General features: G+C 32.5%; 2 protein-coding genes across 4 annotated transcripts; both read left to right on the top strand.

Annotated features, from left to right (window-relative positions):
* Positions 1-1117: 1117 nt before the first annotated feature.
* LOC106764607 (phosphoinositide phospholipase C 6) lies at positions 1118-4722 on the top strand. Of its 3 annotated transcripts, none has more exons than XM_014648887.2 (9): positions 1118-1643; positions 1863-2059; positions 2174-2309; positions 2385-2639; positions 2807-3033; positions 3296-3413; positions 3732-3884; positions 3968-4054; positions 4326-4722. In XM_014648887.2, exons 1-9 carry the CDS (start codon positions 1290-1292, stop codon positions 4614-4616), a joined length of 1818 nt encoding a protein of 605 aa, XP_014504373.1. In that variant the 5' UTR covers positions 1118-1289; the 3' UTR covers positions 4617-4722. The 3 variants fall into 3 exon arrangements, with proteins under 3 accessions (XP_014504373.1, XP_022637687.1, XP_014504374.1); XM_014648888.2 differs by having other exon boundaries at positions 1120-1643; positions 2810-3033; XM_022781966.1 differs by lacking the exon at positions 2385-2639 and having other exon boundaries at positions 2810-3033.
* An 834-nt stretch (positions 4723-5556) lies between these two features.
* On the top strand, positions 5557-10845 carry LOC106764606 (phosphoinositide phospholipase C 6). The gene is made up of 9 exons (XM_014648886.2): positions 5557-6029; positions 7903-8099; positions 8236-8371; positions 8472-8702; positions 8792-9012; positions 9112-9229; positions 9633-9785; positions 9861-9947; positions 10357-10845. Exons 1-9 carry the CDS (start codon positions 5697-5699, stop codon positions 10648-10650), a joined length of 1770 nt encoding a protein of 589 aa, XP_014504372.2. The 5' UTR covers positions 5557-5696; the 3' UTR covers positions 10651-10845.
* The last annotated feature ends 1986 nt before the right edge of the window (positions 10846-12831 follow it).

The raw sequence follows: 12831 nt of genomic DNA, 5'->3' as shown, positions 1-12831 counted from the left end.
GTGAAGAGATCGCTTAACTGTTAACACATGAATAATTTATTTTAAGTTTTCGAGACTTTGAAAATCAAATCTAATTTTATCCAAGTTGGAGTCATNCATAGATAAATTAATAGTTTGTGCATAAATAAAGAGTGTGCAGATTAATTAAAATGATTTTTTGAAGTTATAAAGTTTATAATTAGTGAGGTCATACCAGTTAATCTGATGAGTGCATGATATCCATTATGATTTCAATCACAATTATCCAAGTCATGCATGGAAATTAAGTCAAGTATATGAAGACAAATTAAAAATGGTATTTATAAAATGGAACATAAAATAACATAAAGTGACCCATCCCACGTTAAAGATGAGAATCCAATAAAGGCTGTGGAATGTGAATAATGTTAGTGGAGTCCTACTATAGCGTAAAACTATAAAAATATCTATTCATATCAATGCTAAACTATCCACACAAAATACAGGAAGATGCTCATCACAAATACTCCGTTACTTTTATAATATAAAAACAGATAATCAAAGCTGTCCAAGATAAAGAGAAAAATCATCTGAACTTTAAACAAAAAATTATTACACTGCAACAATTGAATACATTTATCCCATGATATATGCACACGTGCTTGTGTGTAACAATATATATATTGCCTGAAAAAAGAAACATGTGCGAATTTTTTAGACTTTCCTTCCCAGTCTCTTTCTTTTCTCAAGTCAATGTGGTCATGTTTTCTTCATAATATATTAATTCAATGTGAAAATTAGTTAGAGAACCAGATGCTACACGCACTATGCTTGTTTTCTGTAGGTGACTCTCAGATAAAGTGGACAATTACAAGTAAAGTAGTTAAATTTCATATGAATATGTGAAAAAAATAAAAGATTGATATAAATCTAGCAGACAAAGTTAAATCCTAAATCAGTTTCATTTTGGCTTGGACTAGATTTTCTATTGGTCAATAAATCTAATAATGCATAAACAAGATGCATAACGGTATATATGTGTTCTAAATTTGGCGGAACACAGAACAAAGCTTATCAAGTCTGCAATTTGTGGTCTTACGAATTTTAAATGCTTTTACTAAATGGCCCTTTTAAAACCACTTATTGTGTGATAGTATTATGAACATTTATATTCTATCAGTTACATAGTTTGAAGGCAGAAAAGGAGCAGTTAGCGGAGAAGGAAAGAAGATTCTGAGAAGGTTCTTGGTTTTTTCTCTCAGAGCCTCAGTTAACATATTATAAATGCATGTTTTGTTACATAAACACTTCATAGGAACACACTGAAAGCCATGGGAAACAACATGGCAACCCACAACAAATACAAAAGTTTCATGTTCTTTATCAGAAAGTTCAAGGTCATCGAGCCAGATCCACCTCAGGACCTCGAGGAGGCGTTTTCAAAGTTCACAGGAGGAGGGCCCCACATGTCTGTGGAGCAGCTCCACCGTTTCATGGTGGAGCAACAGTGTGAAGAGCACTACACCTTATCGGACTCGGAAAAAGTTTTTGAGAGGATTTTGCAGGAGAGAAAGGCATGTCAAGAAACTGTTAAGATTGATCACAGCACAGAACATGAGATCACCCTTGATGAGCTCTTCCGATTTTTGCTTCATAATGATTTCAATGGTCCCTTGAAAACGCAGGTAAGCTCTTCCATGCATGTTTGGTCACCATGGGAAAGAGAACGTTTTTGGGTTCTTGAATTATATCTGTGAATGTATTTCAAATCCAGTTTTATACCCAAAAGACTGATTTCAATCTATGAAAAAACTTATTGCATAAAAGTTTCATCTTTGCTTCCTGCTCTTGTTTCTTGTGTTCTGGTTTTGGCTGCTAAAATCATACAATTGATGCGATTCTAGGTACATCATGATATGGGTGCTCCATTATCACATTATTTCATATATACAGGCCACAACTCCTATTTGAAAGGGAATCAACTCAGCAGTGACTGCAGTGAAGAGCCAATAATAGAGGCTTTGAAACGAGGAGTTCGTGTTATAGAACTTGATCTATGGCCAACTTGCAATAAGGATGATATTAAAGTAGATCATGGATGGTAAATGAAGCTTGTTATCAAGTTCCTTTGACCATATTCTATAGTGACCCCATTTTTTTTTCTTTTACTTTACTGTTTTTTTTTTTTTTTATCTCTTCGATGGAATCAATGCAGGACTTTTACCAACCCTGTCTCAGTGGTGAAATGTCTAGAGTGCATAAAGGAATATGCTTTTGTTGCATCTCCATACCCTGTGATCATAACCATAGAAGACCATCTCACAACAGATCTTCGAGCTAAATTTGCAGAAGTAAGCATCCAATTTCAGTGATGAATGTTGATACTATTCTGTTTTACTTTTTCCTTTTGTTTTCATGGCTTGCAGATGGTAACTCAAATATTTGGGGAAGTGCTTTATTACCCTGGGGAAGAGTGCTGCTTAACAGAATTCCCTTCACCAGAATCACTGAAAAATCGAGTTATTATATCCACCAAACCCCCAAGAGAACGTTTTCAGTCCAACCAAATCAAGGACAATAGCAACTGTCCTATGCTGAACGAAAGTGAATCATCTGAAGAGGAATCATTCGGAAATGCATCTCCAAACTCCAGTAGGAACGAAGTAGAGACTGAGGACACAGTGAGACAAAGATATTTGCATTCATAAAAGCTGTTTTGCAATGTTACTTCGAATGTTATTGGAGACAGTTTTTAATTATTTACAAGTTAAAAGCTTCTACAGTGTATCAAATTTAAGCTCTAAAATTAGTAAGTTTTGATGGCTTATGTTACTTTTTTTGTGTGTAGCAGAATGACAGTGATCGTGATGAGGGAAGCATAAGTGCAAGCGAATATGACCACAAACCATTTTTGGAGTGTTCACCTGATTACAAACGCATAATTACTATCCATAACACGAAACTGAAGGGTTGCCTGAAGGATAAATTGAGAACAGAAGGTGAAGTTAGACGCCTAAGTTGGAGTGAGAATACTCTTGAAAAGGCTTCAGAATCTCATGGAGCAGATATTCTTAGGTATGTCATTCTCACAGAAAAAGTAATCTAAACAGACTTTAACTTATGTATAAGCAATTTATCGACTTCCAGAGAAATTTACTTTCTCTTAAAAGCATTTACTGTGTAAAGTATTCAAACATGTCCATAATTTTTAGTTTCAGCTACAAGGATGAATTTCATTACACATCTTTTCTTGTTATTTCCTTCAACAGTTAACACTTATACTAGGCCTGGATAGTTATCCTGTAACTCGCCTTATTCAAGCTTCTACTCTTCCCAGGTTCACACAGAAAAATATCCTCAGGGTGTACCCGAGTGCAATGCGTGTCAAATCCACAAATTTCAAGCCACATATTGGGTGGATGTATGGGGCTCAGATGGTGGCATTCAATATGCAGGTTAGGAACTATGATCAAGGTTAACTTTTTCAAATAAATGAAAGTTTTTTGGATTTGAATCACATCTTTCAGCTGTTTTCTTATGCATGTTGAAAATTGAATGGGTTTATAAGTAAATACATGTGTAATAAGACAGTATCAAGATTAAAATGAATCACATCTTGAATCCTTCTCTTAGAAATAGGTGACACTTTGTGCAATTAAAAGTATTGTGCCTCGGAGATTATTTTGAAAACATGTGCATTTAAGTTCAGTTGCTTGTTGCCTATGCCAGGAATTTTAACCTTCTACAGTTCTACTATTTTTCTTCCCCAACAGGGCCATGGCAAATCGCTCTGGTTGATGCAGGGAATGTTCAGGGCAAATGGAGGATGCGGTTATGTAAAGAAGCCTCAAATTCTAATGCAGAAGCATCAATGTGACAATGAGTATGATCCTACAAGGATAGAGTCAATGAAGAAGACATTAAAGGTAACCATCTATCATTCAATCATACAATGCACATTCTTTTGTTAGGTGACATTGGAATGCTATGTTGTCATGTCTAATAACAGGTCAAAGTATACATGGGACATGGATGGAGCTCAGATTTCAGTCCTACACACTTTGATAAGTGCTCTCCGCCAGACTTCTTCACTAAGGTCAGTTGGATAATTAAACTCGATGTGGGACACAGTTATTATGCTTCATCGTTGATCATAAATGTTGTAAACTCTATAACTTAGCTGATATCTCTATCATTAGTACATCAGTATGGTTTACTATATAATCATTTTTGTTTTCTGGCTTTTCTTATGTGGTTATACATTCATCTTAACATCTCCATCATTGTCCTTTTAATGTTAAACATTTACTAGCAGAAAACTCAAACAATGCTGTGTGTGAATCTTAGTTGTTGTTGTTGTGTGACAGATCCGAATTATTGGAATGCCTGGTGATGTTGCAAAGAACAAAACAAAGGTCATCATGGACAACTGGTTTCCTGTTTGGAATGAAGAATTTGAATTCTGTTTAAGTGTTCCAGAGCTTGCAATGCTTATGATACAAGTAAAGGATAAAGATCAAGGAAAGGATGACTTTGCTGGGCAGACATGTTTACCAGTGTCAGAGTTAAAACATGGATTTCGCTCAGTGCCTTTATATGACAAAAAGGGAGAGAAATTTAAATCTGTCAAGCTGTTGATGCGATTTCAATTTGAATGAAATGTAGAAAATATAGATCACTCTTCTTGGATATACTCTAACATTGCATGCTTTCAACACATAACTGCTACAATTATTTGTCATCATTAATCAATGAACAGTTCATACTGCATATTTCTAGTTTAATTTAATTGCATAGAGTTTTTTAAACAAATTTTGGACTTCCACAAAGCAAACTAAACAAGCTCATTTTAATGGTTTAAGTATGGCTACTGAAAACAAATGGATATATTATTTAAGGAATTCCTTATAGAAGATTAAAGATAACAAAATTTGCAAAAAATATGCTGTAATAAAAAATATTTAACTCATTAAGGAATTTTAAAATATTTAGTGAAAACATTTAAAAAAAAAACAATGTTTTTTGTGTGCAGTTAATACTTATTTTAATGAGACAGATGCCTTATTTGGTTACTTAAATTTAAATATGATTTTATTATGTTGAAACAAATAAATGTAATTATCAGTGATTATTTATTTTCAAACAAATTACGAATGGAAAAAAAATTAACACCATATATTGATATTGTAGTCACTTAGTGGCAATGGGTAGTCATATTCCTAATTCTTGGGAATGTGTTTTTTCCTATGATGTCTTTTTAGGAAGCTAATTTGCAATTGGAAAGATATGTACTTGAAGATAGTGATATATAATGTTATAAAGAAAGCATTTAAATAAACTTCTTCTATGGTTGTTATTAATTATATATGAATTGTAAAACATCAATGTTAGGTTTTAAGTGATGGTGTTAAAAAGGATTATTCTACCAAAAATCCTTAAATTAGATTATATTTTATAATACAATGTTGGTTTTCACTTACTTGAATTCCAAATTGGACAAAAGTTAATTTTATTTAAAAGAAAAATAAAAGGAAGTTGAAGTTAATATAAAGAGGAAAATTTAGGAACATAAAAGTGTGGCTAAAGTGTATACGATAGATTCCTGTTAAATCGCATGCCAATTATGGGACTTCTCTGTTTCTCAAAATTTCCAAATCCTAACTTTCATCATTAATCCATTTTTGTTTCCTTCATCTTCTTCGTTCTTCCCTCCGTCAAATCATTCACTGCATGCAACAATGACCAGCGTCACCTACGGCTACAAAATGTTCAAGTACTTCAACAAAACCTACGCCGTCTCCGAGCAGGCCCCTCCGCCGGACGTCAAGGACGCATTCTCCCTCTTTGCCGAAGGCGCCGACGTCATGTCCGCCGACCAGCTCCTCCGCTTTCTGCACGAACACCAACTCGAATTGGACTACACCGCAGAAGATTCCAACCGCGTCGTCGAAACCGTCCTGCAATCGCGCACACAAAACGCCGAATGCGACTCCGACAACAGCGGTCTAACGCTCGACGAGTTCTTCCGCTTCTTGTTCCTCGTCGATTTCAACGATCCCCTCAAATCCAAGGTCCCTCTCTCCACCCTCTCCCAAACACGTGAACCAAAAAAAAAAAAAAAAACCGCTTCTCTTAGCTTCTTTCTTTTCCTTTTAATATTATCATTTCGTCACGTTGTTTGTTAGCTTATTGTTATGTGAGGTGTTCATGAACAGGTTTTGATTAAATTAATTAGGTTTAATTAAGACTTTAATGCCGTAACTTCGTGAACTTTCACATCAATTACTTTCTAATCGTTACCTTTAGTAACAGTTTACAATGTGAGGAAACTACTATAAAACACTAACAACAAATGCTAAAACATGAAAATTAGATTAGTTGTATAAATTAAACCAAACCATTAATCGATGTAATATAACAAGGATTAATTTGATTTTATATGAAATGTAAGTATCGATTTCGAAGCATGTTTCCTTTGTCAGAAAGATATTTCTACGTTGGGTTGGATTATTGAATGTTGCACTAATTTGCTTTATTGTCAGATTTCGACATATCGTAATTATTTACCTTCTTTCTACTGGACAAAGATGAGGGAAAAAAAAAAAAGAAATGAAAAAGTCAATATAATATACAAGAAATGAGGGACCCGTTTTAATAGCTTTTTATGAGATGTAGGACTTAGCTTTCAAACCATCACATTATGGAGCCAACCTAGGGGAGACTAGCTTGTACTCAACAAGTGTAAAAAATCTTCTCTTGAATTAGACATGTAAAAAATTTCAATTTAGTCGTAATATTTAAATAAATTAAATAAATACTTTACAAATAAATTTTTTTAGTTATTTTTTTAAAGATGATATTTTTGACATTTAAATCTTTTTTACTCTTGTTTAATACTATTATTTACTATTTTTTTTATAAATAGAAAAGTTTATATTTTTTATAATAATTTTATCCTTACATAAATGTCTAATAATAGTTGTCAAATGTCAAACAATATTTTTTTTTTCTATTTTTATTGCATGTACATGATATTATTGAAATATAATTTAGTTTCTGCATTTTATTATTAGAATAGGATTTAAATTATAAAGATTAAATTGTATGTTAATAATATATAGAAATATAGTTAAAACGAAAAATTAGCGGGAAGGATGAAAGCTATTTTTATGATTTATTTATTTATTTATATAATTTAAGGACTAATGGAAAAAAATATATATTCATCCCAAGAAAAAGTATGTATTTACAACATTTGCCCGATATTAATAACATATCTGTGTTTCCATTTTTAAAATTACTTTTTCTTATGAGAAAAACACAAATTATTTTTGCAAAAAAATGCTTGATTATTAGAAAATCTTTAAAGATTTTTTTTTACTGAAATTTCTTTTTCTTTAATTAAAACTTCCAAAACAAAGGGCCAAAACAACTTTAAAAAATGACTTTTACTAGCTCGAAACTGCAGTGCTTTTCTTTGTATGTGCATGTACAAATTTAGTAGTGATATTTGTTTTGGAAAAAGATATTTCGACAAAAAATTTATGATAACATGTGTCATTTGTTATTTATTTTTTATAAGATCAGATATTTTAAACTTAATGAAAAAGATAACATGTGTATTGTATTAAAATGTTATAAAAAAAAATCTTATATATAATTTTTCACTCTGTTGCTGTGTCACAATATGGACGTCAATAGTTCAACTTGAGAAAGAGTGCTCAACTTTGTATTAAAGTTGTACAGTTACATGTGAAGTTTTTAATTGACATTACTCATAATGGTCATGCATGGGTGATTAAAATTAAATCATCTATATACTTATTTGTTAACGCCAAATTTATAATGACAAAAAAATGAGTATATGCCTAATTTGCAGTGTTGTTATTTTAAGGAAAGTTGTTTTTATCTCTTCATGACTATTTGAATTAAATGTAATGCCAGGTACATCAAGATATGAATGCTCCGTTGTCACATTATTTCATATATACAGGGCACAATTCCTATCTGACTGGGAATCAGCTGAGCAGCGATTGCAGTGATGTGCCAATAATAAAGGCTTTGCAACGAGGTGTGCGAGTAATTGAACTAGATTTATGGCCAAATTCAACTAAAGATGATATAGACGTCGTTCATGGAAGGTGCTGATCTGGAGTTCAGTCTTGTATAGCTCTAGATGACTATTTTTCATCGTGTTCTGATCTTTTATACATTTCGGACATTCATGGTGCAATTTATATAATCATCTGCTTTGGAACATTTTCTGAAATATTTCAGGACACTTACTGCTCCTGTCACACTTATCCAGTGTTTGAAGTCCATAAAAGAGTATGCTTTTGTTAAATCTGAGTACCCACTAATTCTAACTTTAGAAGACCACCTTACACCAATTCTTCAAGCTAAAGTTGCAGAGGTAAGGTCCATTGTTAACCCCTTCCCAACACGCAGAAAGAATCTTACTTCCAAGTTCCTATTTGTGTAGGCATTGAACGCAAATTTAATCTTATTTGCAGATGTTAGCTCAAGTATTTGGAGATATGTTATACTACCCAGAGACGGATCTTCTCACAGAATTTCCCACACCAGAGTCGGTGAAAGGTCGAATTCTTATATCAACCAAACCACCATCAAAAGAATATCTTCAATCCAAGCAATTCAAGGATAGTGACAGTGAGAGGGAATCGACTGAAGAATTATCGCCATGCGTTATCAGTGAATTGGAAGCTGCTGCTGCTGATGAAAAGGTGAGCCTAAAGACGGATTCGTTTCTTGTTGGATTTACATTTATAAGCTCTGGATGCTTATGTCATCTTTTTCCCCTCCAACCGGATAGTCCGATGGAAATGATGTTGATGAGGAAAGCTTGAATGCCCGTGATAAAAAACCAGACCAACAGAGAGCACCAGAGTACAATCGTTTAATTACAATCCATGCTGGGAAGCCAAAGGGTCCTGTAAAGGACCACTTAAATGTTGTTGGGGGTGTAAGGCGCTTGAGCTTGAGCGAGCAGGAACTTGAAAAGGCTTCTACCACTTATGGATCTGATATTGTTAGGTACCCTACGTAATACATAGTACTGCTAACTGCATATATGTAACTACTCTTTACAGTTGAAAGCCTCTCAAATAAGGTGGTTGCATTTTATGCTTCCAGGTTTACACAGAAGAATATTATCAGGGTGTATCCAAAGGGAACACGTGTTAACTCTTCAAATTACAGGCCACATATAGGATGGATTTACGGAGCTCAGATGGTGGCATTTAACATGCAGGTTAGGGATTCATGACCAAGGTCGTTTCAAATAAAAGGCTTATCCTAATCTTTATGTACTCTACCGCAACTGGTCGTTGTGCAAATTGTTATCATACAGTTCAGCTATTTGAATACTTGGATGTTTAGGAAACCGGTGAATCATGGCTGCATCCTCGGGCTAATTTCTTTAGTGGAGCAATGTTAATGCATATTGATTATTATTTTTAGGTTGTTGTGTCCATATATATTAATTCGATGCTGTACAGTGTACACTATTTCAAAGCTATGTGGATTTTGTGAAAATTTTCTCAGTAAGGTATTTTGGTAGTAGTCATATGCCAGTAACTAGTATGATCTAATTTTTTATTTGTTTCTATGCATCCTTTGATGCTAACATTTTAGGATGTGATTTTCTATATCAGGGGCATGGAAAATCACTCTGGTATATGCAAGGGATGTTTAGAGCGAATGGCGGTTGTGGTTATGTGAAAAAGCCTTCATTTCTGATAGAAGAAGGCCCAGATGATGAGGTTTTTGATCCTAAAAAACCAATGCCAGTGCAAAAGACATTGATGGTAAGATACACTATTCGAAAAGGTAACCAATTGATTCGGTGACATACTTTAAACTTCTCCCCTGTCAACCTATAGGTAAAAGTGTACATGGGAAACGGGTGGAGCACAGATTTCAGTAAAACACACTTCGATGCATTCTCTCCGCCGGACTTTTACACAAAGGTGAGTTCGATATTTTTGTTAGTATTGCAGATTAGGGTAAGTAATCTGTCAGTAGATGGACATGTGCGATGATATTATTTTTATTATTAGTCGTGTTTCAATATTGATCGATATCCTCCAACTAGTGATTAGGATGAACTTTGTTAATATAACTGTTATGAAACCTTCAACTTTTTATACTATCTCTCTATAAGTGCATTTCACCATATGTATGTGTTTATATATATACCTTGAAGAGAAGACTGTACTGTACAGTTTCAAGATTAAGCAAAAATTATAATCAGAAACCCCTTTTTGTCGGTAATGACTAGAATTTAAAGAGCAAATTGTGTAATTGAAATTGTCAATGGCGAACACGAGAGAAGCAAAAGTACGTTATATTTATTTATTTAATTACTTTATTTAACAGGTTTGCATTGTTGGAGTACCTGCTGATAAAGTGAATAAGAAGACGAAGATAATTAATGATGATTGGTTTCCCGTTTGGGATGAAGAGTTTGAATTTCCTTTGTGTGTTCCAGAACTAGCTTTACTTTGGATAGAGGTTCGAGAGTACGATATGCATGAAAAGGATGACTTTGGCGGCCAATCATGTTTACCAATCTCTGAGCTAAGATCTGGTTTCCGGGTAATCCCTCTATTTGATGAGAAGGGCGAGCAATTAAAATCTGTAAAGCTTTTAATGCGGTTTCAGTTCAAATGAACTATAACATTAGTCATTCCTTGCTAGGCATGTAACATGGTTTCATATTCCTAGGTGGTTTTTTTTTACTAGTGACTAGGTTCATCCCAAAAGATTGTAGTGACTATAGATTATATTCATCTCTAACTGCTTGAATCAATACTACCTTCAGTACAACGCAAAAATATTAGCACCATGCAAGTTTTACATCATGTGGTGAGGTCATGTAAGTTTTAAGGTGTCTGCCGATTGAACATGTGACCAAAAAAACATGATATAGATATGAGAATTTGATGCCATACCCTCACAATGATGATGATAAATAAATCAGTTGACAGATGTTTGTCAACACAGCCTCACAAGTTGGCACATGTCACCTTTCTACTGACAAAGTCAAGTATATGTAATACGAGGAAGGAGATTTTTGGATGTCTCATCACAATTCATCCATTCATTCATTCTGCAACTCTTTCGAAGGAGACCCTTGCTTTGCACATTTGTATTTGGATGACGAACACTACTGTTGTGACTGTTATCTGATTGGACAATGATATTTTGACAACTCTTTTTTAACAACTTTTTGACAATAAGACACGTGTCATCATTTTATTGGTCTGTTTAAATTTATGTTTAAAAAAATATTTGAAACGGACCAATCATAAATTGCCACGTATGCGTTGTCAAAAAGTTGTAAAAAAAGAGTTGTTAAAGAGACTTTTTCCTATCTGATTAATGTTTTAGTATAGGACAATGATATTTTGACAACACTTTTTGACAACTTTTTTGACAACGGGACACGTGTCATCATTTTATTGGTTTATTTGAATTTATGTTTAAAAAATATTTAAAACGGACCAATCACAAGCTGTCACGTATGCGTTGTCAAAAAGTTGTTAAAAAAGTGTTGTTAAAAGAAGTTTTTCCGATGCATATACAAATACAGTCCCAATGACATTGCTGTTTTTGAAACTAATGAGGGTTGAGGAAACATGTATTTCCCTTCCTTTGCTTTTAAAACCCAAAATTTCTTTTATTAAAACATAATTAGAGATTGACATAGGCAAAAGGATATAATGGAATATTGTTATTAAATGGAAAATTATACTTTGACAAAATCATTTTCTTTTACTTTCACTTTACAATCCCTTTTAATGATAAAATATTAATAAAAATAAATATACATAAATTTTTAAAATAAAATAATATTTTTAGGATTGTTAAATAAAAATATCTAAAAAAATATATAATTATAAGATGGTGATGTTATAACATCACCTTGGACTGAACATTTCTAAATTAATAAAAATCACTTCATTCATCAAATTATGCAGTAATTAATGAGAAAGATAATTATCTCCATTTTATCAATATGATATATTCCTGTTGTCGTTTCAATTTAATAGAATGTATTACAATTTTCTAATCCGGTTCCTTTCTCCACTTAAATAAATTAAATGCATTTTGTTATAAAATTTTACTGAATATATATTTCTCTCATAATTTTAAATTGTATACGTTAATGTTAAAAATATTTATATTTTAAAATTAAAATTAATATTTATTTTTTATTTGCATAAAATATTGTATTTATTGTTCTTATTTTTTATAAATATTTTTGTTTTGTTGCATTTTTAGTATAACTATCCAATTTCTTTAGTTTTTATTACATAAATAATTATATCTCTCTTTTTCAAAGAAATATTTTTCCTATAAACTCGTGTAATCACTGTCATCTATCATATGAAAATTTTATTAAAAATAAAAATAAAAACAAGAAATAAAAACATGGAAGCTATACAAAATTACATTTGCAATCTTTTCTGCGTTACATAAGATTTATAGTTTAATATATTAGACATGCCATGTTTTATTATTATCTCTTTCATTTGATATCTGTTTTTTTTTTTTTTCACTGTAGAGGGTGGTGCTTCAAGATGTTTATGAAGTCAAGTATACGAATCTTAATACATCGCTAGACAAAATCAGAAAAATGAAATAGATATAGTAGGGGTGGGCAAATCGAACTGAACATTGCTAAAAATTGAACTGTAAAACAGTTCAAACAAACTGAACTGTTTTTTGTTTTATTAAACTGAACTATACTGAATTGTACTAAATTACAGTATGAACTGAACTGAATTATTAACTGAATTGTAAACTACATTAACTGAACTATTAACTGGACTGTAAACTGCACTAACT

This window comes from Vigna radiata, chromosome 6, assembly GCF_000741045.1.
Source record: "Vigna radiata var. radiata cultivar VC1973A chromosome 6, Vradiata_ver6, whole genome shotgun sequence".
NCBI lineage: Eukaryota > Viridiplantae > Streptophyta > Magnoliopsida > Fabales > Fabaceae > Vigna > Vigna radiata.
This window is presented reverse-complemented; position numbering and strand designations above follow the sequence as displayed.